At 40.9% G+C, this 24,733-nt stretch overlaps 1 protein-coding gene across 5 annotated transcripts; it reads right to left on the bottom strand.

Moving 5' to 3' along the window:
* Positions 1–407: 407 nt before the first annotated feature.
* LOC124006323 (sodium/potassium-transporting ATPase subunit gamma-like) lies at positions 408–23,924 on the bottom strand. 5 transcript variants are annotated; one of them, XM_046316272.1, is made up of 10 exons: positions 23,426–23,906; positions 7,291–7,347; positions 7,088–7,114; positions 6,256–6,282; positions 4,327–4,347; positions 3,786–3,809; positions 3,194–3,268; positions 2,405–2,441; positions 862–902; positions 408–740 (listed from the first exon to the last, which is right to left on the bottom strand). In XM_046316272.1, exons 2-10 carry the CDS (start codon positions 7,340–7,342, stop codon positions 730–732), a joined length of 315 nt encoding a protein of 104 aa, XP_046172228.1. In that variant the 5' UTR covers positions 7,343–7,347; positions 23,426–23,906; the 3' UTR covers positions 408–729. The 5 variants fall into 5 exon arrangements, with proteins under 5 accessions (XP_046172228.1, XP_046172229.1, XP_046172231.1 ...); XM_046316273.1 differs by lacking the exon at positions 3,786–3,809 and having other exon boundaries at positions 23,426–23,923; XM_046316275.1 differs by lacking the exon at positions 6,256–6,282 and having other exon boundaries at positions 23,426–23,917.
* Positions 23,925–24,733: the final 809 nt, after the last annotated feature.

Genomic DNA, 24,733 nt, shown 5'->3' with positions numbered 1-24,733 from the left:
GGGGAAATACATCTGTCACTATTGAACAGCTGTCTTTGACAGGTCCTCTCCCTCATCCATCCTGCAGCTAGACCCTCTTTGGCCAAGAATATACCAATACCAATAACGGAGTTATTTTCATGCTAATCTGAGTTTTTTGCTTAACAAAAGTGGCCTATCAGATTAGCATGCAACAATGGTTCTAAACAATAAGCTGCAGCATGTTTGATGTTGCTGCACTTGTCAGGAGGCTGAATGAGTTCATCTACTATTGCCTGCAGAAAGGTGCAACATCAGCAAAACGGGTGTGCTGAATATCCATTAGAACTGCGCTACTGGGGAAAAACTGGGCCAGTAGCAGTGACTGACAGGGAGACAGTCTATGCCAGTGGCTGACAGTGGGAAAAGTTGAAACACAACACACAATGACCCATCTACATCACTTTATTTAACAATGTGGAAATATTACCATTTAAAATAGTCAAGTTCTAACTCACAAAATCGCTTGTTCATGTGTGTCTATCACATATGACAGAAGGTTTTATAGCCTACCCTACTGCATCAACCAATTATGCCTTCAGAATACTGTCGCTGTAGATTCATTCATATAGAAAAAAGAGAAAAGAAAAAACATGTCAAGAGAACATATCAGCAGGATGAAATTTAAAAAAGGAGCCTTGTGCTCTCTGGGAGATAGCCATAGTTAGTCCTTCACTGTCCAATGCTGCCGCCTGGTGGCGAGACTTTACATCACTGGGGACCTGAGAGCAGAATGGTAAACATGATAAGATGTATTGGTTTCATAAATAAAATGATACATACAAATCAGACATTTGATAAAGACCAATATGCCATTGAAGACAAAGATATGGATGATTTTACCTGTCACAACCCCTGCCTCTGCCTCAGGTACCCCAGAAGGCCTAAGAGAGGAAAATGGAAAACAAACAGGTAAACCACTAGAGCAAAATCACTACTTGGACAGTGATTAAAAAGTATACAATATCTAAACAAGCCATCTAAACCCTAAAACATAGGGGGGAAATGTATTAAAACTCAAAATGAGTACTGAAGATTCTGTCTAACGGTTAAGAATATTCTAAAAATCTCCTCTTACTGGTCGAGAGATTACACTTTAAAGGCCTTACAATGAACTCTGTCAAGGGTTGCGGTCCAAACACTTCAGCCCTCAAATTAAGTGGACACTTCTGATGAGGTATCATGACGTCTGACGAGTATACACTTGCAGGGCAAGGGGCGAGGGAGGGAGGAATGATTTAATTCATAATACAAAAATCAACTTACATTGCTACATCAAACATGTCTAGCAAACCAAACATAGTTATTACAATGGTCAAAGAGCTGATTGGTATGTCTTGTATTAGTTGTTGCTGAGAGAGCTGATTGGTATGTCCTGTATTAGTTGTTGCTCAGAGAGAGCTGATTGGTATGTCCTGTATTAGTTGTTGCTCAGAGAGAGCTGATTGGTATGTCCTGTATTAGTTGTTGCTCAGAGAGAGATGATGGTTATGTCCTGTATTAGTTGTTGCTCAGAGAGAGCTGATTGGTATGTCCTGTATTAGTTGTTGCTCAGAGAGAGAGCTGATTGGTATGTTCTGTATTAGTTGTTGCTCAGAGAGAGCTGATGGTTATGTCCTGTATTAGTTGTTGCTCAGAGAGAGCTGATTGGTATGTTCTGTATTAGTTGTTGCTCAGAGAGAGCTGATGGTTATGTCCTGTATTAGTTGTTGCTCAGAGAGAGCTGATTGGTATGTCCTGTATTAGTTGTTGCTCAGAGAGCTGATTGGTATGTCCTGTATTAGTTGTTGCTGAGAGAGCTGATTGGTATGTCCTGTATTAGTTGTTGCTCAGAGAGAGCTGATTCGTATGTCCTGTATTAGTTGTTGCTCAGAGAGAGCTGATTCGTATGTCCTGTATTAGTTGTTGCTCAGAGAGAGCTGATGGTTATGTCCTGTGTTGTTTCTCAGTTTTTTTGTTTGTTGGTGAAGTAGTTTGTATAATTCTGGTTAATTTGTTCCCAGGGGGGAAGGCAACTAGGGAGTGCTTAGTCAAGAGGCCTGCGGGCATACACAACCCGTAGTATTTACTGTCTATGCACACTAGGTAAGACCTGGGCAGACCAGCCCCTGTATTTTGGTTAGCGTACCAGGTGGTGCTAAGATAGGTAAGTAGTGGTAAGGTAGGAGAGGGGGCTTTGACATGTACTTTCTTTGCTTTGGTTCCGTTCAGCCCCTTTTCCCCAGATTTACCGTGTGAAGGAATAAATTCCCAGTAAAGGGTCAATTCTCTGCGTACATAACAGGCATAAGGCGAGGGTAAGTGGACGAAGGTGTCTTAAGTGTTTGGACCGCACAAGTTCTTTCTGTGCCATGTTTTATCAACACTATCTCTTTGTCCAACTTACCGTGACTTCGGACTTGATTTGCATGGGCATTTCTGGCCTGCAGAGAGAGAGAAATTGGTGTGAAGAAGAGCTACTATGATGGAAAGATGATATACTCTGAGGATAGCCAGAGTTGACAGGCCTCTCTCCATCCTAGGTGTCAAAGACACATGCCTGGTAAACTAGCACTAGAATGAAGATACTTCAGCAACTGATCTGTTTCGAAGTTGGAATATTATATTTTACAAGACCCTATCCAGTAAAAAAATACCCAAACTAAGCGCTTGAATGATTGATTATTTGTACAGCTTGGACAGAACACTGAAGACCCAAAGCCTTCTCTTTGCACATGTGTAGTAGCAGGAGAGGGGACACTCCCTTTGCCCCCTGTGATATCTATGACCAATGTAATGGACGCTTGGAGTAAGATTTAGGGCGGGTGGGGGGCTGCAGCTATGGGTGGGGTGGATGAGTGCAAGAACATGAGATGAGGAGGGAGGGGAAAAGGCTACATAGCGTCCAGGTCAGTTTTAGTCAGTGCCCTAGATGTGCAGATGCCTACAGGGTAGAGAGGTGTTGGGTGTCCTGGGGGTTGGGCAAGGCATGTTGGCCTGCATCCCAGCAAGTAACTGATCCCAGGCTTGTTTATAAGGACTGGACTGGTAAAGAAGGGCTGTCCAATGGATCAGCATGTTGAACAGTGCAGAAATACAATTATGGAAAGAGATTGGTACAGTAGAAATAAACTTATGGGACTAATCACATTTTATTTCAATTTAAGTATAACCGTAGTTGGGCAGACAGACTTACTGACGATTAGGACAATGCCCATGACAAACAGTACCACAGCGAAGATCAGTCCACCGATCCTCAGAGATTCATAGTCTGAAACAGAAATACATTTTTATCCCTGCACAGTAAGGCCCACTACTACAGAACATGTGCAAGGCACAGTGTAACATAAACCATCTTAATCAGTACATACGTATGCACTGTACCCTCTTTGGGTGTATTACAGCATAGCAAAGCTTTGCAATTATGACACCATGTTCCTATGAGATAATTCAAACATATGTATATGCCACGATTGATAAATCCATCAGGTTCACATCTATAGGTATCTATATTTTGATTGATATTACTGCCTCAAACATGGAAGGATATTCACTGTAAGAGCTGAATATATCATAGAATGTGTCTGTGAATGCATAGACCTGCTGAAGACAGGATAGAGCAGTGTGTTAAGAAATGAGAATACAGCAGAGTGGGAGGGACTGTTTGCCAGTTGAACTTGAAAAATGGAGGGAAAACGCAAGCCCGTCTTGACCTCCCAGATATTTCCTGAGAAGTGTCACGTCTACCCCCAGTGGAGTTAGTCCATGTTGATCCATCCCCCACTCACCGTAGTGAAACGCAGCGTCATAGTCTGGGAGGGGAGAAGGCGAGGGAATACATGAAAACGAGATACATTTTGTGTGTGACTACATTTTGTAGAATGTTATTATTCACAGTTATTACATCTACATTGAAATTGCAGCTATGGTATTAAAAAGGGCACATTAGACCACTTGTCCCCTCGGCCACTTGTACCCTCGCCACTTGTCCCCTCGACCACTTGTCCCCTCGGCCACTTGTCCCCTCGGCCACTTGTACCCTCGCCAGCCAAAGCAAATAGATGACAGAGCTGCCCATGCGCCAGATGGAATGCATAATAATGATTTAAAAATCTCCTTTAAATCACACACATTCATAGTGATCCCTTTCAATAGAAACTTAAACACCATGTTTGGAGTTAAACTAATTCAAACATAAACTGAGTTTCGAGTGCAACTGGTGTGAAAAGATGGTGAGTGAGCAAAAAGTATGTGATTTGCCAACATGCTCTTTAAAGTGAAATACAATAAGTACAGTAATGTTCATCTGAAACAACAAGAAACCTTTACCCTTTTCAACCATCGTCGATGCTGGAAAACAAAAGACAGAAAGCATTAATGATTGACAGAGAATAGCTCTGACTGTGTGCTTGGTGTGCACTACAAAGCTTTCAGAACTGGTTTAAGGCTCTGTTTACCTTCAGAACTGTAGTCAAGTGTTCCAGAGGTGTACATTGAATGTAAATAGTGACTACTGTACACACGATAGTAAGACTGGTTGTAGTGTTCTGTGCTTTATAAAAATATGGTCCACTTGTACTGAAGGTTTAGGAATGGTGCATGCACTTACACAGATTAAACCACTGGGTGATGCGATACACAGTGCATGCTTTTGAATACAATCTGGCAACAATCAGGTGGCTCTCTCTTCAGAAGAGTAAAGGGGAAGTTGCAAAATGTGGTTGAAATGTAGTGGAAATGCTAAAGCTACAATGATGCAAGACACCACACAGAGTTGCAAGTCCTGATGCATTTTTAACCATACCCACTCTGCAGTCATTTCCCAAGGCCAGTGACCCATGTCAGCTCAGGTAGGTGATGTAATAAAGCAGACTTCACTGTGTGTGTGTGTGTGTGTGTGTGTGTGTGTGTGTGTGTGTGTGTGTGTGTGTGTGTGTGTGTGTGTGTGTGTGTGTGTGTGTGTGTGTGTGTGTGTGTGTGTGTGTGTGTGTGTGTGTGTGTGTGTGTGTGTGTGTGTGTGTGTGTGTGTGTGTGTGTGTGTGTGTGTGTGTGTGTGTGTGTGTGTGTGCACGCACGTTGGCTTGTGCAGTGTGAGTAACCATTTGAGAATCAACCAAATGTCACATCTTCCCTCACAATACCATTTAGATTAAGAATCTAAATCACATGGATGTCACGTTATCTGGATCACCAAATAAAGTACTCCTGCTTCGATGAGAACAGAGGTAATAGAACCACTTCTTGAAGATCCCAAGGTGTAGTACAATAATCACTGCTCAGCTCTCTAACAATGAAATGGTTCTCTGATTGGCTCATCTTGTATCTGTTGACATTTTCATTTTGTTTTCTTCTAAAGGATGTCAGAGAACGACAACCCGAGCCAGCAGGGCTTTTTATGGTGCAGTAGATAAGCCTAATGTCCGACAAACACTTTTGTTTGGTGTCATTCCTCTCCATTACCAGGAGAACTCATATCCTGCCCCAAATCACCCTGCTGTCTGAGGAGAAAAACAACTAATGTAGGGTAATCTGCTCAGGAACAAGTCAGCACAACACAACCCAAAGTGCAGTGTAGGACTGCCTAGCGCCACATGCTACTACAATATGGGAGGCTTAGCTGCACTTCAAATGACCGATTACTAAAATCCCTCACATGAGAAAAAGGCTAATCCTGGCCAGGAAAGCAAAGGCTCTTTCTTACACCAGCCTCGATGAGCCCATTTCAAATTAACTGGATTTAATCATAACTTGAAATCCTTACACAATAGTACTTAATCAATATAGTTGCGCACTATGTAAGTGCATACAAAGCAAAGCTAGTTACTCTACAGAGAGCCATACTCTAGGTTAGGGGTATCAAACTCATTCTATGGATGGCCTAGTGTCTGCTGGTCTTTGCTTTTTCCTTTCAACTAAGACCTAGACAACCAGGCGAGGGGAGTTATTTACTAATTAGGGCAGAGCGAAAACCCAGACACTCATTTCACGGAGGGCAGAGTTCAACACATGTGCTCTACGGCAGAGTTTCCCAAACTCGGTCCTGCCACCCCAACGAGGAGTTATTTCAATCAGTTGTGCACTACTAGGGCAAAAACCAAAATGGGGACCCTAGGACTGAGTTTGATGAAACCTTGCTCTAGGGCAACTGACCAGCCAATAACAAATATGGCTGTGCATTCTCAGTGCCCATTCCAAAACAGACACCGTGTTTCTCATTCCTTTATGACAACACTGAGGCATCCAATAAAACAAACTTACCTGGCATGTCCCTGCCTATAGATGACCCTGTTAGTATAGACAGACCAGAGACCAGCTCATTCTTTAATCACTGGCACTCTTAAGACACGACACAGTTCGCTAAAATATGACACTACACACTTTCCTCTATCACATTGCAGTGTCTCCCCTACATGCATTGGCCGACACTGGACATTTTTTTATATTTTTTATTTATTTATTATGTTGATGTCTGCCCCAGGATGACCCCATCCGCTGCAACCCCCAACCTCCCCCTGCTAACTCTGCCACCACTGCTGAAAAACATCCTAGGGGGAAACACTGCACTGTGAATGACCTTTCCAGTTTCTCTACAGACAGCCATACTCTAGGACAGGGTTTCCCAACCCTCTCCTCTGCCCCCATCCCTCAGACATTTCACACTTTTGTTTTAACCCTAAACGGGCACACCTGGTTCAATTAGTCAACTAATCATCAAGCCTTTGACTAATTGAATCAGGTGTGCCAGTTTAAGGTTAAAAACAAAAATGTGAAAAGTCTGGGGGGACCGGGCAGTGTTTCCCAACTCCAGTCCCCCCCCCCCACCAGCACACATTTTTGTTGTAGCCCCGGACAAAGACACCAAATTCAACTCATTTGATAAATTGAATCAGGTTTGTTTGTCCAGGGCTACAATAAAAATGTGTACTGTAAAAAAGGGGGGTATTTGAGGACTGGAGTTGGGAAACACTGCTCTAGGGCAACTGATAAGCCAAAAAGGATGGCCATGCATTCTGTGTCTATTCCAAGGCAGATAGACTGCATTTCTCATTCCTTTGACACAGCTGAGGCATCCAATGCACTGCAAACTTACCTGGCATCTCCCTGCCAAATCCTGACCCTGTTAGTACAGACAGACCAGAGACCAGCTCATTCTTTAAATCACTGGCACTCTGAATAAAACATTACACTTCCCTCAACCACACTGTGAATGCTCCTCAGTCACCATTCATGTGCTGTAGTCAAGTATTTTGAGAGAGAAGCTCAAACATAAAAAAGTGAAAGGAAAAAGCTCACCCAAAGCAGGAGGAACACAGGCGCAGAATGCCACCAACAGAGAGAGATCCATGTCACCTGGAGACAAAGGGAAACAACCACCAGAAACATGAAGGACCTTCCAAAGACAAAGATTGAAAGTGTAGGAGAAAAATGGCAAAACAGAAAGCAAATACTTTATTTGAGAACCAAGTTCAATCCCCTGGAGGGACGCAATTACTTATTTCAAGCATAATGTAGTGGAAAGACTGCTATGCTCATAATGAGGAAACATAACAGGCTTACACAGTTGTCCTGACCAGCGGAGTGTTGAAGTTCTCCCACCACCAGTGTCTGACAGGTCTGGTTGTGGGGGGAATAGGTGCAGATCCTAGCATTTTAATGTCAGCCTTGTTGATGAACACATACAGCTTTGTATCGGAGGGGACCAGCAGAGCTAGTCACAACACCCTGCAACTTTAACTTTTTATGGCTGGGAGGCAGTATTGAGTAGCTTGGATGAATAAGGTGCCTAAAGTAAACAGCCTGCTCCCCACTCTCAGTTTCTAATATATGCATTTTATTAGTAGTATTGGATAGAAAACACTAAAGTTTCTAAAACTGTTTGAATGATGTCTGTGAGTATAGCAGAACTCATATTGGCAGGCAAAATCCTGAGTTGAAATCAAAACAGGAAGTCAGAAATCTGAGCTTTGTCTGTATTCACCAGAGTCTCCAATGAAATCCCCTTGAGATATGAATGATGTTGCACTGCCTAGGGGTTACACTGGATGTCAACCATCAATAGAAATTATAATGAAGACTTCTATGACGTTGTGGGAGTGAATGATAGCAGAATCAGTCAGGTGTCTGGCAGTCAGCCATTTTCTGATCATGTTAATTCCTTGTGGTAGTCACTTGCATTCCATTACTCACGAAGACAAGAAGGAGTACTCCGGTTGGAACTTTATTGAAGCTATATGTTAAAAACATCCTAATGATTGATTCTGTACTTAGTTTGAAATGTTTCTTCGACCGGAAATATCACTTTTTGAAGTTTTTGTCCGATATAACGCTGACCAGAATTAGCGTTTGGATATGTATACCAAACACGCTAACAAAAGAAGGTATTTGGACATAAATAACAGACATTTTCGAACAAAACAATAATTTATTGTGGACATGGGATTCCTGGAGTGCTTTCTGATGTAGATCATCAAAGGTAAGGGAAGATTTATCATGTAATTTCTTGTTTATGTTGACGCCATCTTTGCGGCTGTGGTGTTTTTACTTTTGAGCGCCGTCTCAAAAGTAAAAATGTGTTTCTTTTTCCGTAAAGTTTTTTTGAAATCTGACACAGCGGTTGCATTAGGGAGAGGTATATCTATAATTCCATGTGTATAACTTGTGTTATCATCTACATTTATGATGAGTATTTCTGTTGAATGATGTGGCTATGCAAAATCACTGGATGTTTTTGGAACTAGTGAATCTAATACGCCAATGTAAACTCAGATTTTCTGATATAAATATGAACTTCATCAAACAAAACATGCATGTATTGTGTAACATGAAGTCCTATGAGTGTCATCTGATGAAGATTATCAAAGTTTAGTGATTCATTTTATCTCTATATGTGCTTTTTCTCTCTCTCTTTGGCTGTGTATTTTGGTGAGTTGTTGGTGACCTAACAATCGTTTGTGGTGCTTTCCCCGTGAATCCTATTTGAAATCGGACACTGTGGTGGGATTAACAACAAGACTACCTTGAAAACGATATAAGATACATGCATGTTTGAGGAATTTTAATTATGCGATTTCTGTTCTTTTGAATATGGCGCCTTGTACTATCACTGGTTGTTGTTATATCGCTCCCGGTAACGGGATCTCAGCCATAAGAAGTTAACTTCTTATGGCTGGGAGGCAGTATTGAGTAGCTTGGATGAAAGATGACCAGAGGTTCCCAGAGTAAACAGCCTGCTCCTCAGTCTCAGTTTCTAATATATGCATATTATTATTAGTATTGGATAGAAAACACTAAAGTTTCTAAAACTGTTTGAATGATGTCTGTGAGTATAACAGAACTCATATGGCAGGCAAAAACCTGAGAAGAAATCCAAACAGGAAGTGAGAAATCTGAGGTTGGTCGATTTTCAACCCAGGCCCTATTGAATTCACAATGGGATATGAATGAAGTTGCAATTCCTGGGGCTTCCACTAGATGTCAACCGTCTTTAGAAACTTGAATGAGGCTTCTACTGTGTTGTGGGACTGAATAAGAGCTGAATGAGTCAGGTTACTGGCAGAGAGCATTTCCTGGTCATGCGCATTCCACATGATATCGACCTGCATTCCATTGCTCCTCTACACACAAAGGAATTCTCCGGTTGGAACTTTATTGAAGATTTATGATACAAACATCCACATTTTTGATTCTATACTTAGTTTGAAATGTTTCTTCGACCTGTATTATAACTTCTTGAAGTTTTTGTCCGGAGTAATGCTCGACCTGCACGAACGTTTGGATATGTATACCTAACGTGCTCACAAAGGTAGCTACCTGGACATAAATAACGGACATTATCGAACAAATCAAGCATTTATTGCGGAACTAGGATTCCTGGGAGTGCATTCTGATGAAGATCAAAGGTAAGGGAATATTTATCATGTAATTTATGGTTTCTGTTGACTCCAACATGGTGGCTAATTTGATTATTTTTCTGAGCGCCGTCTCAGATTATTGCATGGTTTGCTTTTTCCATAAAGTTTTTTTGAAATCTGACACAGCGGTTGCATTAAGGAGAGGTATATCTATAATTCCATGTGTATAACTTGTATTATCATCTACATGATGAGTATTTCTGTTGAATCGATGTGGCTCTGCAAAATCACTGGATGTTTTTAGAACTAGTGAACGTAATGTGCCAATGTAAACTCAGATATTTTGATATAAATATGAACTTTATCAAACAAAGCATACATGTATTGTGTAACATGAAGTCCTATGAGTGTCATCTGATGAAGATCACCAACGGTTAGTGAATCATTTTATCTCTTTGTGCTTTTTGTGACTCCTATCTTTGGCTGGAAAAATGGCTGTGTTTAATTCTGTGGCTTGGTGGTGACCTAACATTATCGTTTGTGGTGCTTTCGCTGTAAAACATATTTGAAAATCGGACACGGTGGTGGGATTAACAACAAGATTACCTTTAAAACGGTATAAAATACATGTATGTTTGAGGAATTTTAAATGATGAGATTTCTGTTGTTTTGAATTTGGCGCCCTGCACTTTCACTGGCTGTTGTCATATCGATCCCGTTAACGGGATTGCAGCCATATTAAACAGTTCCCCCATGATCTCTTATGTTATTAGCTCCTGACTCGGGGTAAGGGTAGAGGGGGTTATTTCAGTGTCTGCACCATATTACACAGGTATCCTGTCCTGGCAGTATCGAGATGCAGGGAGGAGAGACCCGGGTTGAGTTGCACTTGATATTTGGTCAGGGAGTTAAAGACATACAGTGCCTTCAGAAAGTATTCACGCCCCTTTACTTTTTCTACATTTGGTTGAGTTACAAAGTGGGGTTAAAATGGATTTAATTGTAATTTGTTGTCAAAGATCTACACAAAACACCATGTAATGTCAAAGTGGAAGAAAAATGCTAACATTCGTAAAAAATATATATATATATATGTAGTGAAATAAATTACTATTATATAGGTCACAAATAGGTCAGTATTCAATCCCTTAAGTCAATAAATGTTAGAATCACCTTTAAGCAATTACGGCTGAGTGTCTTTTTGGGTAAGTTTCTAAGAGCTTTCCACACCTGGATTGTACAACAATTGCCCATTATTATTAAAAAAATTCTTCAAGCTCTGTCCAATTGGTTGTTGATCATGGCTAGACAACCATTTTCAGGTCTTGCCATAGATTTTCAAGTAGATTTAAGTAAACACTGTAACTTGGCCACTTAGGACCATTCACTTTCTTCTTAGTAAGCAACTCCAGTGTAGATTTGGCTTATGTTTTAAGTTACTCTCTTGCTGAAAGCTGAATTCATCTCCCAGTGTCTGGTGTAAAGCAGACAACCAGGTTTTCCTCTCGAATTTTGCCGGTGCTTAGCTCCATTCTATTTATTTTTTATCCTGAAAAGCTCCCTAGTCCTAAACGATCACAAGCATACACATAACATGATGCAGCCACCACTATGCTTGAAAATATGGAGAGCGGTACTCCGTAATGTGCTGTATTGGATTTGCTCCCCCAAAAACACTTTGTATTCATGACAAAAACTGAATTTCTTCACCACATTTCTTTGTAGTATTATTTTAGTGCCTTGTTGCAAACAGGATTATGTCTTGGAACATGTTTATTCTGTACAGGCTTCCTTCTTTTCACTGTTAATTAGGTTAATATTGTGAAATAACTACAATGTTGCTGATCCATCCCCAGTTCTCTCCTATCACAGCCATTAAGCTCAGTAACTGTTAAAATCACCACTGGCCTCATGGTGAAATCTCTGAGCGGTTTCCTTTCTTTCCGGCAACTAAGTTAGGAACGACACCTATATCTTTGTAGTGACTGGGTGTATTGATACACCATCCAAAGTGTAATAAATAACGTCACCATGCTCAAAGGAATATTCAATGTGTGCTTTAAAAAAATATATATATATTTTTTGACCCCTCTAACAGTAGGTGCTCTTCTTTGCAAGGCATTGGAAAACGTCCCTGGTATTTGTGTTTGAAATTCACTCTTCGACTGAGGGACCTTACAATTATATGTATGTGTGGGGTACAGATAAGGTTGTCATTCAAAAAACGAATGTTAAACACTTTTATTGCACACAGTGAGTCCATGCAACTTGTTAAGGGACTTGTTAAAGCACATTTTTTACTCCTGAACTTATTTAGGCTTACCATAACAAAGGAGTTGAATAATTATTGTCTCAAGAAATTTCCACTTTTCATTTTTAATTAATTTGTTTTAAAAAACACAAAAAAAACAATTCCACTTTGACATTATGGGTTATTGTGTGTAAGCCAGTGAAAAACAAATTTAAGTTTCATCCATTTGAAATTCAGTATGTAACAAAAAGAAATTGGAAAATGTCAAGGGGTGTGAATCCTTTTTGAAGGCACAAACTCAGCTTTTTTTCTCAGCTGGAATGTGCAGTCACTGCGCACGACGGTATGGCGCTACAGTCTGTTTTTCACACATAGACCATTCTTTCTACAAATGTTCGTCCAAGCCCTTCTTCTAGATTTTCCCATCATGTGTTTATCGGCCGTGGCTCTTAAACCAAAACTCCCACACTGGAGTGTTGTTTGTGGAGGCATTGGCACCCTGGGCAGAAAGTGTCCTGACTGTTGTTTGTGGAGGCATTGGCACCCTGGGCAGAAAGTGTCCTGACTGTTGTTTGTGGAGGCATTGGCACCCTGGGCAGAAAGTGTCCTGAGTGTTGTTTGTGGAGGCATTGGCACCCTGGACAGAAAGTGTCCTGAGTGTTGTTTGTGGAGGCATTGGCACCCTGGCCAGAAAGTGTCCTGAGTGTTGTTTGTGGAGGCATTGGCACCCTGGGCAGAAAGTGTCCTGACTGTTGTTTGTGGAGGCATTGGCACCCTGGGCAGAAAGTGTCCTGACTGTTGTTTGTGGAGGCATTGGCACCCTGGGCAGAAAGTGTCCTGAATTTTGTTACTGAAAGCAGATACAGTTGAAGTTGGAAGTTTACATACACCTTCGCCAACTACATTTAAACTCAGTTTCTCACTATTCCTGACATTTAATCAGAATAAAAATTCCCTGTTTTAGGTCAGCTAGGATCTCCACTTGATTTTAAGATTGTTAAATGTCAGAATAACAGGATAAAGATTGATTTATGTCAGCTTTCATTTCTTTCATCACATTCCCAGTGGGTCAGAAGTTAAAATACACTCAATTAGTATTCGGTGGCATTGCCTTTAAATTGTTTAACTTGGCTCAAATGTTTCGGGTAGCCATCCACAAGCTTCCCACAATAAGTTGGGGGTGTTTTGGGCCATTCCTCCTGACAGAGCTGGTGTAACGGAGTCAGGTTTTTAGGCCTCCTTGCTCGCACACACTTTTTCAGTTCTGCCCACAGATTTTCTATAGAATTGAGGTCAGCGCTTTGTGATGGCCACTCCAATACCTTGACCATGTCATCCTTAAGACATTTTGCAACAACTTTGGAAGTATGGTCAAGTATGGTCATTGTCCATTTGGAAGACCCATTTGCGACCAAGCTTTAACTTCCTGACTGATGTCTTGAGATGTTGCTTCAATATATCCACATAATTTTCCTCTTCCCTCATGATGATCTATTTTGTGAAGTGCACCAGTCCATCCTGCAGCAAAGCACCCCCACAACATGATGCTGCCACCCCCCCATGCTTCACGGCTGGGATGGTGTTCTTCGGCTTGCAAGCATCGCCCTTTTTCCTCCAAACATAACAATGGTCATTATGGCGAAACAGTTCTATTTTTGTTTCATCAGACCAAAGGACATTTCTCCAAAAAGTACGTTTTTTTTCCACATTTTGCAAACAGTAGTCTGGCTTTTTATGGCTGTTTTGGAGCAGTGGCTTTTTCCTTGCTGAGCAGCCTTTCAGATTATGTCAATATAGGTACTTTTGTAGCCGTTTCCTCCAACATCTTCACAAGGTCCTTTTTGCTGTTGTTCTGGTATTGATTTGCACTTTTTGCACCAAAGTACGTTCTTCTCTAGGAGACAAAACGCGTCTCCTTCCTGAGCGGTATGACGGCTGCGTGGTCCTATGTTGTTTATATTTGCATACTATTGTTTGTACAGATGAGCGTGGTACCTTCAGGCGTTTGGAAATTGCTGAAAAGATGAACCAGACTTGTGTTGGTCTACACATTTTCTTCTGAGGTCTTGGCTGATTTCTTTTGATTGTCCGATAATGTCAAGCAAAGAGGAACTGAGTTTGAAGGTAGGCCTTGAAATACATCCACAGGTACACCTCCAATTGACTCAAATTATGTCAATTAGCCTATCAGAAGCTTCTAAAGCCATGACACAATTTTCTGGAATTTTCCAAGATGTTTGTTTAAAGGCACAATCCACTTAGTGTATGTAAACTTCTGACCCACTGGAATTGTGATACAGTGAATTATAAGTGAATTATAAGTGAAATAATCTGTCTGTAAACAATTGTTAGAAAAATTACTTGTGTCATGCACAAAGTAGATGTCCTAACCGACTTGCCCAAACTATAGTTTGTTAACAAGAAATTTGTGGAGTGGTTGAAAAATGAGTTTTAATGACTCCAACCTAACTGTATGTAAACTTCCAACTTCAAATGACTCCAACTATAAGCCAAAATGTTTCTTTAAACAAAATCTTGTTTTTTGGAGTGCTGCAGAAGAATGTACTTACCTGACACTAATCTCTAGGGAACTGTGAGTATTTTTGATTCATGTGCAGAACACGAATGTGGGATTTTGGGAGAATTGAACGGTGAACATACAAGTTAGTCATATTATATATCTAATTATGTATTCATTACATCACCTGTCAGATTAAGTCACTGTCCTCAGGACTTCTGTCCAACTGAAATATGATAATTAAGAACTACTCTGGCAGCAGATGCGGTGGCAGAACTCATACTATACATTATGTAGATTTCCATATGAAGGAATACCATACTGTGATGGGCATCAGATGGTTAAAACGATTAGCCCCACTGACTCTGATCAGAGCCCATCTTTTGATCAGAGCCCATCTTTTGGCACAGACCCTATCTGTCCCATCCCTAGCCCAAGGCATAGAGAAGCTGTTCCATAAGGCGACAATAACTACTCATACTTAAGGTTTCTGAGTTGGAGCAGTGTGGCATGGTTTAGAGAGAAACAGGGATTTAAACACTCAAACCAGGGTTTAAGAACAGGATTAACAACAAAGGACTGCCAATCAATATCTTAATCTACCAAATGCTGCAAGAGTTATAACAAAGGCCAATAATCGTGTTTGTTACAGCATTCTACTTTAAAGGAGACTCGGCTCATCCTCAAGTAAACAAAGTTTAAACTAAGTTATTAGAAAATACTTTTAACCTCAGTCATGGTTTTCATCTAGCCCATTAGGCTATAGATAGCTACTTCTCATGTCTAGATAGTTGATGTTATTGCATTTTGACTGAACTGAAAAGGACAAATAAAAAGTAAGAAAAGTAGACTAGCTTCTTATGGCTAGGGGTTCTCCGCTCGACAACATTGCACTGAAAAGGCAGCACGCGAAATTCAAAAATATTTTTTTGAAATATGAACTTTCATACATTCACAAGTGCAATACACCAAATGAAAGAAACGTCTTGTTAATATTCCCATCGTGTCCGATTTCAATAAGGCTTTACAGCGAAAGCACAACATATGATTATGTTAGGTTAGAGCCTAGTCACAAAAACACACACAGCCATTTTCCAGCCAAAGAGAGGAGTCATAAAAAGCAGAAAGAGAAAATGAATCACTAAGCTTTGATGATCATCATCAGATGACACTCATAGGACTTCATGTTACACAATACATGTATGTTTTATTCGATAAAGTGCATATTTATATCCAGAAATCTCAGTTTACATTGACACGTTACGTTCAGTAATGTTTTGCTTCCAAAACATCCAGTGATTTTGCAGAGAGCCACATCAATTTACAGAAATAGTCATCATAAACTTTAATATAAGATACAAGGGTTATGCACAGAATTAGAGATATACTTCTCCTTAATGCAACCGCTGTGTCAGATTTTTTTTTAAACTTTACGGAAGAAGCAAACCATGCAATAATCTGAGTACGGTGCTCAGACAACAAATCAAGCCATACAGATATCCGCCATGTTGGAGTCAGAAGTCAGAAATAGCATTATAAATATTCACTTACCTTTGATGATCTTCATCAGAATGCACTTCCAGGAATCCCAGTTCCACAATAAATGTTTGATTTGTTCGATAAAGTCCATAATTTGTCCAAATACCTCCTTATTGTTTGCGTGTTTAGCCCAGTAATCCAAATGCTCAATGCACAATCGCATAGTTCATACGAAAAGTTTAAAAAAAGTGATATTACAGTTCGTAGAAACATGTCAAACAAAGTATAGAATCAATATTTAGGATGTTTTTATCATAAATCTTCAATAATGTTCCAACCAGATAATTCCTTTGTCTTCAGAAATGCAATGGAACTCAAGCTAACTCACATGAACGCGCGGTCAGCTCATGCCACTCCGCCAGACCACTGACTCAATCCCCTCTCATTCCTCTCTCCTTTACAGTAGAAGCATCAAACAATGTTCTAAAGACTGTTGACATCTAGTGGAGGCCTTAGGAAGTGCAATTTGACCCCATAGACACTGTATATTCGATAGGCAAAGAGTTGAAAAACTACAAACCTCAGATTTCCCACTTCCTGGTGGGTTTTTCTCAGGTTTTCTCAAGTTTTAGAAACTTTAGAGTGTTGTCTATCAAAATCTACTAATGATATTAGCAACTGGGACTGAGTAGCAGGCAGTTTACTCTGGGCACGCTTTTCATCCAAACGTGAAAATGCTGCCCCCTATCCCAAACAGGCTAGGCTATTACAAGCACCGAAACTGTTAACCCAGTCCGTTTTGAACATTTATGGTACAGCAGGCCTATGCCAACTGGTGGCTTGTGGCTGAATTTGGCTCCCGGGTGATTTAATTTGTTGGACATAAAATACTGTAAAAATTAAAGCAAATTGGCTCTAAGTGATTTTCATTTTGTAAATATGTTCCAAAGTATTCTCACGCATAATAGAGATATGTAACCATATACAAATTTAAGCGAGGTTTGACATGGTAATGTTTTACTTAAATATTATACACTACATGACCAAAGGTATGTGCACACCTGCTCGTTAAACATCTCAGTCCAAACTCATGAGCATTAATATGGAGTTGATCCCCCCTTCACTGCTACAACAGCCTACACTCTTCTGGATAGGCTTTCCACTACATGTTAGAACATTGCTAGAACATTGCTGCAGGGACTTGCTTCCATTCAGCCACAAAAGCATTCGTGAAGTCGGGCACTGATGTTGCACAATTAGGCCTGGCTCACAGTCTGCGTTTCAATTCATCCCAAAGGTGTTTGATGGGGTTGAGGTCAGGGCTCTGTGCAGGCCAGTCAAGTTCTTCCACACTGATCGACAGACAATTTCTGCATGGACTTCGCTTTGTGCATGGGGGGATTGTCATGCTGAAACAGGAACGGGCCTTTACCAATCTGCTGCCACAAAGGAAGCACAGAATCGTCTAGTATGTCAGTGTTAAGATCCCCTTCACTGGAACTATGGAGCCTAAACCATGAAAAACAGCCCCAGACCGTTATTCCTCCTCCACCAAATTTTACAGTTGGCACTATGCATTCGGGCAGGTGGCGTTCTCCTGGAATCCCCCCAAATCCAAGTTTGTCCATCGGACTGCCAGATGGTGATGTGAGAGTCATCACTCCAGAGAACTGACAACTAGCAAGTGTATTCACTGACATTGTCAACCTCTCACTGACAGAGTCTGTGATACCTACATGTTTGCTGTTTATTTAACCATCTTACATATAAAACCTTATTTGTTCATCAAAAATTGTAAATAGCTCACCACAGGTTAATGAGAAGGGTGTGCTTGAAAGGATGCACATAACTCTGCAATGTTGGGTTGTATTGGAGAGAGTCTCAGTCTTAAATCATTTTTCACACACAGTCGGTGCCGGTATTTAGTTTTCATGCTAGTGAGGGCCGAGAATCCCCTCTCACATAGGTACATGTTTTCACATAGGTATGTGTTTGCAAAGAGCATCAGTGTCCAAAAATCCCCAAATCTGGCAGTGGCTTCTGATTAAATGACATTTTCACAGAACCGCTTGTTGCAATTTCAATGAGGCGCTCTTATTCAGACATTGGTAAGTGGACTGAAGGCAGGGCATGAAAGAGATAACGAATCCAGTCGTTTGTGTCATCCGTTTCGGGAAAGTACCTGCGTAATTGCACACCCAACTCACTCTACTGCTTCGCAATATCACATCTGACATCTGTAAGCTTGAGATAATTTGCACACAAAAAAAATCATAAAATTATGGAAAGATCTGTTAATGCAGAGAGAAGCGCTCCAACTTAATCATAGCCTCAATTTTGTCCTGTACATTGAATATAGTTGCGGAGAGTCCCTGTAATCCTACATTGATCATTCAGGTGAGAAAAACACCCAGATAGGCCAGTCGTGTGAGAAACTCGTCATCATGCAAACGGTCAGACAAGAGAAAATGACGGTCAGTAAAGAAAACATTAAGCTCGTATCAATATATTGACCCTTGATAACAAGCGCACTTCTGTATGTTGTAAAAGCATTACATGGTCGCTGCTCATATCATTGCATATTGCAGAAAATACTTTGCTTTAACAAAGTTAACCATTTTCACTGTAGTGTGCAAAAGTCTTTCAAGCTGTCAGGCATTCCCTTAGCAGCAAGAGCCTCTCAGTGGTTGTAGCAGTGTACCCAAGTGGCGTCGGGAGAAACTGCTTGCACGCACGTTACCACTCCACTATGTCTCCCCGTCATGGCTTTTGCTCCATCAGTAAGGATACCAACACATCTTGACCACCGAAGACCATTTGATTTCACAAAGCTGTCCAGTACTTAAAAAATATCCTCTCCTGTTGTCCTGGTTTGCAGAAGAGGTCGTCTTCCTTAACTTCCTATGGTATAGGGGACGGTTGTGTCCCACTTGGGCAAAAAACAGGGAAAAGGCAGCGCGGCAAATTTAAAACAATTATATAAAAATCTAACTTTCATTAAATGACACATGTAAGATATTCAATTAAAACTACACTCGTTGTGAATCCAGCACACGTGTCAGATTTTTAAAAGTATCTTCGGCGAAACAGAGACAAAAAAAAAATTATGAACGGTTAGTCCTCGGGGTTTTGCCTGCTACATAAGTTCTGTTATACTCACAGACATGATTCAAACAGTTTTAGAAACTTGAAAGTGTTTTCTATCCAAATCTACTAATAATATGCATATCTTATTCTTGGCATGAGTAGCAGGAAGTTGAAATTGGGCATGTTATTTATCCAAAGTGAAAATGCTGACCCCTATCCCAAAGAGGTTAATTGACCCCCCATATACCAGGAGCTGTGCCAGGCCTGCCACGTCTGTTGACTCATCCAGCTGTAACACATAGAATTCACTGGCTTGTATGCGAAGCAGTAATTGTTTCAAAACATGTCCTGCCATTTCACTGATGCGTCGTGAAACAGTGTTGTTTGATGGAGGCATTGTCTGTATAGTTTTGTCCTTTTCCCCCAGCAGCAGGAAGAATTAAGTCCTCCACAACAGTATGGGGCTTGCCTGTCCTAGCCACTTGGTAGCTCACCATATAAGACACTTTTAGCCCCTTCTTATTAATGGTATCTGTTGCTTTTATATGTCTTACTAATCTAAAGTTGTCTTAATTCTCGCTTAAAAAAAATCCTGAGGCTTATTTTTCAAATTGGCATGTTTTGCTTCTAAATGTCTGCGCCAGAGTGAAGGTTTCATTGAGTTGTGAGAGTACTTGCACATATACTTGCACATATAACACACTGTGGCTGAGGAAAGGCACTACTCCTAATATAAGTGAACCACAAATCAATCTAGTTCTCATCATATTTGCTTCTCTTCGATTGTCTCCCTTTCTGCTGTTTGCTGCTTTCACGGGTAAGGGGGCAGTAGCTCTTCGGCTGCATCAGATTCACAACTGTCAGTGCCCATGCTAGCTGGGCTAACAGCAAATGTAGAAATAGTTATGCTAGCATTGGATGGGCTCGTGGAAGCAGAACAAGTTGTGTCGACGACAGGTGCAGGTGTAGTACTGCTGGTAGTAACAGTACTACCAGTAGAGCTGGTATGTGTCTATGGATGCAGGCCTTGCTTTTTTTAACCATTCATCAATTTTCAAGCAAACGGAATGAGCAGCAGCTATGTTTGGCCACATATGGACCATTTGTGGCATTCCCGCAAGAGAGTAACAGTTAATGTGATTGGATGTTAATTGTTTGACTAGGCTAGCTGTATTTGACATTGCGTTGTTATTTCGCTGAACACTAGATGGTTTAATTGTATTTTTGGTAGTGAAACGAGGCTACTCAGGCGAAAATGAAACCTCACCCAAATGTATAGCCACGTTGGAAAATATAAACGGACTGCTTGAAAATGTGAAGAATTATATATATTTTTATTCGCATACCACCCCAACAGATTCACAGATGACACAATCGCACCCCACACTGCCCTTTCCCACCTGGACAAAAGGAACACCTATGTGAGAATGCTGTTCATTGACTACAGCTCAGCATTCAACACCATAGTTCCCACAAAGCTCATCATTAATCTAAGGACCCTGGGACTAAACACCTCCCTGCAACTGGATCCTGGACTTCCCCTTCTGTACTCCCTGTTCAAACACGACTCTAACACCATCATTAGGTTTGCTGACTACACAACAGTGGTAGGCCTGATCACCGACAACGATGAAACAGCCTATATGGTGGAGGACAGAGACCAGGCAGTGTGGTGCCAAGACAATAACCTATCCCTCAGTGTGAGCAGGACAAAGGAGCTGATTGTGGATTACAGGAAAAGGCTGGCCGAACAGGCCGCCATTAACATTGACGGGGTTGTAGTGGAGTGGGTGGAGAGTTTCAAGTTCCTTGTTGTCCACAAACACACCAACACAGTCGTGAAGAGGGCACGACAACACCTTTTCTCCCTCAGGAGACAGAAAATATTTGGCATGGGTCCCCAGATCCTCAAAAAGTTCTAAAGCTACACCAGAGAGAGCACCCTAACCGGGTAGTGCGTACGACACTGGGGCAAAGCTTCCTGCCATCCAGGACCTATATACCAGGCGGTGTCAGAGGAAAGGCCAAAAAATTGTCAGACTCCAGTGACCAAAGTCATAGAAGGTTCTCTCTGCTTCTGCATGGCAAGCGGTACCGGAGTGCCAAGTCTAGGACCAAAAGGCTCCTTTACAGCTTCTACCCCTAAGCCAAAAGACTGCGGAGCAATTAATCAAATGGCCACCCGGACTATTTACATTGACACCCCCCCCCCCTCCATTTGTTTTTACACTGCTGCTACTCGCTGTTTATTATATATGAATAGTCACTTCTCCCCTACCTACATGTATAAATTACCTCAACTAACCTGTACCCCTGCACATTCACTCGGTACCGGTATTCCCTGTATATAGCCTCATTTATTTTATTTTTTTACTTTAGTTTATTTTGTAAATACTTTAACTCTTGAACTGCACTGCTGGTTAAGGGCTTGTAAGCAAGCATTTCACAGTCAGTCCTGTTCTATTCAACGCATGTGACAAAGTTTGATTTGAACGTGTTTCCACTTCTCCAAAGTCCAATGGCAGCGAACTTTACACCAATCTAGCGGACGCTTGGCATTGCGCATGGTGATCTTAGGCTTGTGAAGCTGCCAACGAACAGTTATTGTGCTGATGTTTCTTCCAGAGGCTGTTTAACTCAGTAGTGAGTGTTGCAACCGATGACAGATGATTTTTATGCGATTTAGCACTCGGCGGTCCCATTCTGTGAGCTTGTGTAGCCTACCACTTCGCAGCTGAGCCGTTGTTGCTCCTAGACATTTCCACTTCACAATAGCACTTACAGTTGGCCAGGAAGCACTAGCAGGGCAGAAATCTGATGAACTGAATTGTTGAAAAGGTGGCATCCTATGATGATGCTACATTGAAAGTCACTGAACTCTTCAGTAAGGCCATTCAACTGACAATGTTAGTCTGTGGAGACTGCATGGCTGTGTGCTCGATTTTATACACCTGTCAGCAACAGGTGTGGCTGAGAGAGCCACATCCACTAATTTGAAGGGATGTCCACATACACTATATATACACAAAAGTATCTGTTTGTGCTTCTTGCGGTCTACAAATGATTTGTAATAATTTATCCGGCCCTAGTTGATGATCGCTGCCATAGTCATTGGCTTATGTCATGTATGCTATTTCTAAACTGTCTTGCCTAGCTAAAATATTTGAACCCTTGATTAATTCTAAGCTAAGATATTTCTTACCTTTTTATTCTAAATGTACATCAAACAGGTTTTAGACCATGTCATAGCATTACCTCTGCTGCATCCCTAGTTATGTGGTTTACTGTATGGATAAAAGGCAACATTGTGCTGCCCTCTTCATTGACCTGCCAAAGGCTTTTGATACTGTTGATCACTCACTGCTAATTCAGTCTTTCTTCAATTGGCCCGAGACCAGGCTGCATGTAACCACTTTAAAAATCACTTGACCGATATAACTCAATGTGTATCTACTGATGGTGTTAAATCAAGTTACCTGTATATTACGAGAGGTGTCCCGCAGGGGTAGATTCTGTGTCCTGTAAATATAACTGATGATATGTACTTTGGATGGTGTCCATATTGATCCGTGTCCCTGTTAACAAATATCTGGGCTTCTGAATAGATGAAAAGCTGTCTTTCAAAAAGCATTTTGATGAGTTAACTAAAAGTCCATTTACTTTTCTTGCACCTTATTTGTGGAACAAGCTTAAATGTTCTTAAACTAGATGTTTTGGTGTCTCTTGGGCAATCCTGAAAGATGATTGAGGACCTTATTGCTGATGAATGTGTTTGTTTTTATGACCATGTTTTTCTTCCTATGTGCATTTTGCATTTAGATTTTGATGCATGTATTTTCTGTAATTTATGTAATTCAGGACTCATCTGTAAAATATACCTTGGTTTCAGTAGGACTACCTCATAAAATAAAGGTGAAATAAATAAATACAAAATGTATGGTCACGTGCTCTCAGATATTTACAAATCGTTGTAAATGTAATGATATGGGGAGCATTCTGTAGGCTAAATCTTCTTAAAACCAACGGAAAAATTGGCTTACTTGCAAGGCTATTTAAATAAGTTTAGGAATTTATACAGAAACTTTAAAGCTGTGCGCACAGGTCAATAACAGCGTTCTTCCCCAAAGCACATGTATAACAGCCTGTCAGAACAGTCACGTTGTTGTAGCCTAGTTGTTTACATGTTTTGACGGGGAAAATTATCTTTTGGTAAAAGATTTATGGCAAATGAAAACAAATTACCTGTCAGAAGTCCAATTAATGGACAAGAGGTGCCTGTGGAGTTTAGATGAATAACAAAAATGCTTGGGTCGCTGCCTCCGCCCAGTGCGCTCCTTCAGATACAATGTTTCTAGTGTTTTAATTCACCAACACAAAAGGTCTCCTTTGCAAAACACGGTTAATGAGCGTACTTAACGTACATACATTTGTTAAAAAAATAATAAAAATCTGGTCCTGAAATGTTTCTCCTGAAACATCCAACAAAGTTTTCGTAGTCTAGTATATTTGAGCGTCTGGTGAGGGAGGAGGGGGTTAGGGGTTGGTCTGAGAAGAAACGCAATCTGCCCTCCAAAATTACCCAGCTACTGAGAGGTAAACAACCTTACAGCCAACTCTATTTTGATTTTAGTTTTCCCCAAACAAACGCAGATTCAGTCACCGAATTGCTATAGTGTTGGAAAACGTTAAACATTTTAAATGCATGAACTGTGTGCGGACTGAGGGAGCACACCCATGAATCTATCCTAGGCAGCCGATAGTGCAAATCTAGCGCAACTATGGTCTAGGTTTGATGTGCATTGCGGGTAATACACTCGTCTCCCCTGTGGACCGGCTCGTAAATAGAGCATCCTCCATTCAGACTGCAAAGGCATAATCAACCTCATTAACCATCTTTAATGTCGAGCCGCTTAAAAACAGGAAAATGTGTACTAATAAAACATTTTTTCACCACCATTTTCATATTTTCGGACAATTTGTTGTACACCGTGTTCAGTCAAGGGTGTGCACCATCCTAAATCGAAATTACATGAGAACGCTTGCTTGTTCTGCCCACTATGATTAATTTGCTCCCATTGGAAACGACAGCCTGTGGTCTATCTTGGGTTAGTTATACAAATATTTGATGATGCCTTTGCAGCTGAATGCCGCTCCATGGGGGACACGAGTGTATTACCGGGAAGGCTCATCATGCCTAGACAGTAGTGCACATGTAGCGCCAACTATTGGCTGCTTGGGCTACCCTGAATCTGTTTTAGGCTGTTTAAAAACATAAAAATGGTGTGCAGTTATTTGGCATTTTGAGACTATTTTCCATATAATTATTTCACAGTTCAAAACAAGTTTAGCACTGTATGTTAGGTCTGAGTGAGGTAACATTCAGTGAGAGTAAAATGATTTCCTAAGCATGCCAGAAAGTGGGGTATAGCCTATTCTAAGGTTGGCCCAGCAGCTGTAAGGTTGGCCCAGCAGTTTCAAAAAGAGGCAACAGAAGAGAGTCAGTTCCAGGTTAGAACAAAACAAGAAAATTACAAACCTTTGGAAAAAAAC

The sequence above is a fragment of the Oncorhynchus gorbuscha genome, linkage group LG19 (genome assembly GCF_021184085.1).
Source record: "Oncorhynchus gorbuscha isolate QuinsamMale2020 ecotype Even-year linkage group LG19, OgorEven_v1.0, whole genome shotgun sequence".
Classification (NCBI taxonomy): Eukaryota; Metazoa; Chordata; class Actinopteri; order Salmoniformes; family Salmonidae; genus Oncorhynchus; species Oncorhynchus gorbuscha.
Note: the sequence above shows the minus strand (reverse complement) of the source record. Positions and strands in the feature narration are given on the sequence as shown.

Excerpts from the sequence above, each read along its gene's own strand:
- LOC124006323 (XM_046316272.1), bottom strand. The coding sequence starts at position 7,342 with ATGGATCTCTCTCTGTTGGTGGCATTCTGCGCCTGTGTTCCTCCTGCT. Across the intron at positions 4,348-6,255 it reads TATAGGCAGGGACATGCCAG|CATCGACGATGGTTGAAAAG; the intron begins GTAAGTTTGTTT and ends TTTGTTTTCCAG. Across the intron at positions 3,810-4,326 it reads ATCGACGATGGTTGAAAAGG|ACTATGACGCTGCGTTTCAC; the intron begins GTAAAGGTTTCT and ends CTCCCCTCCCAG.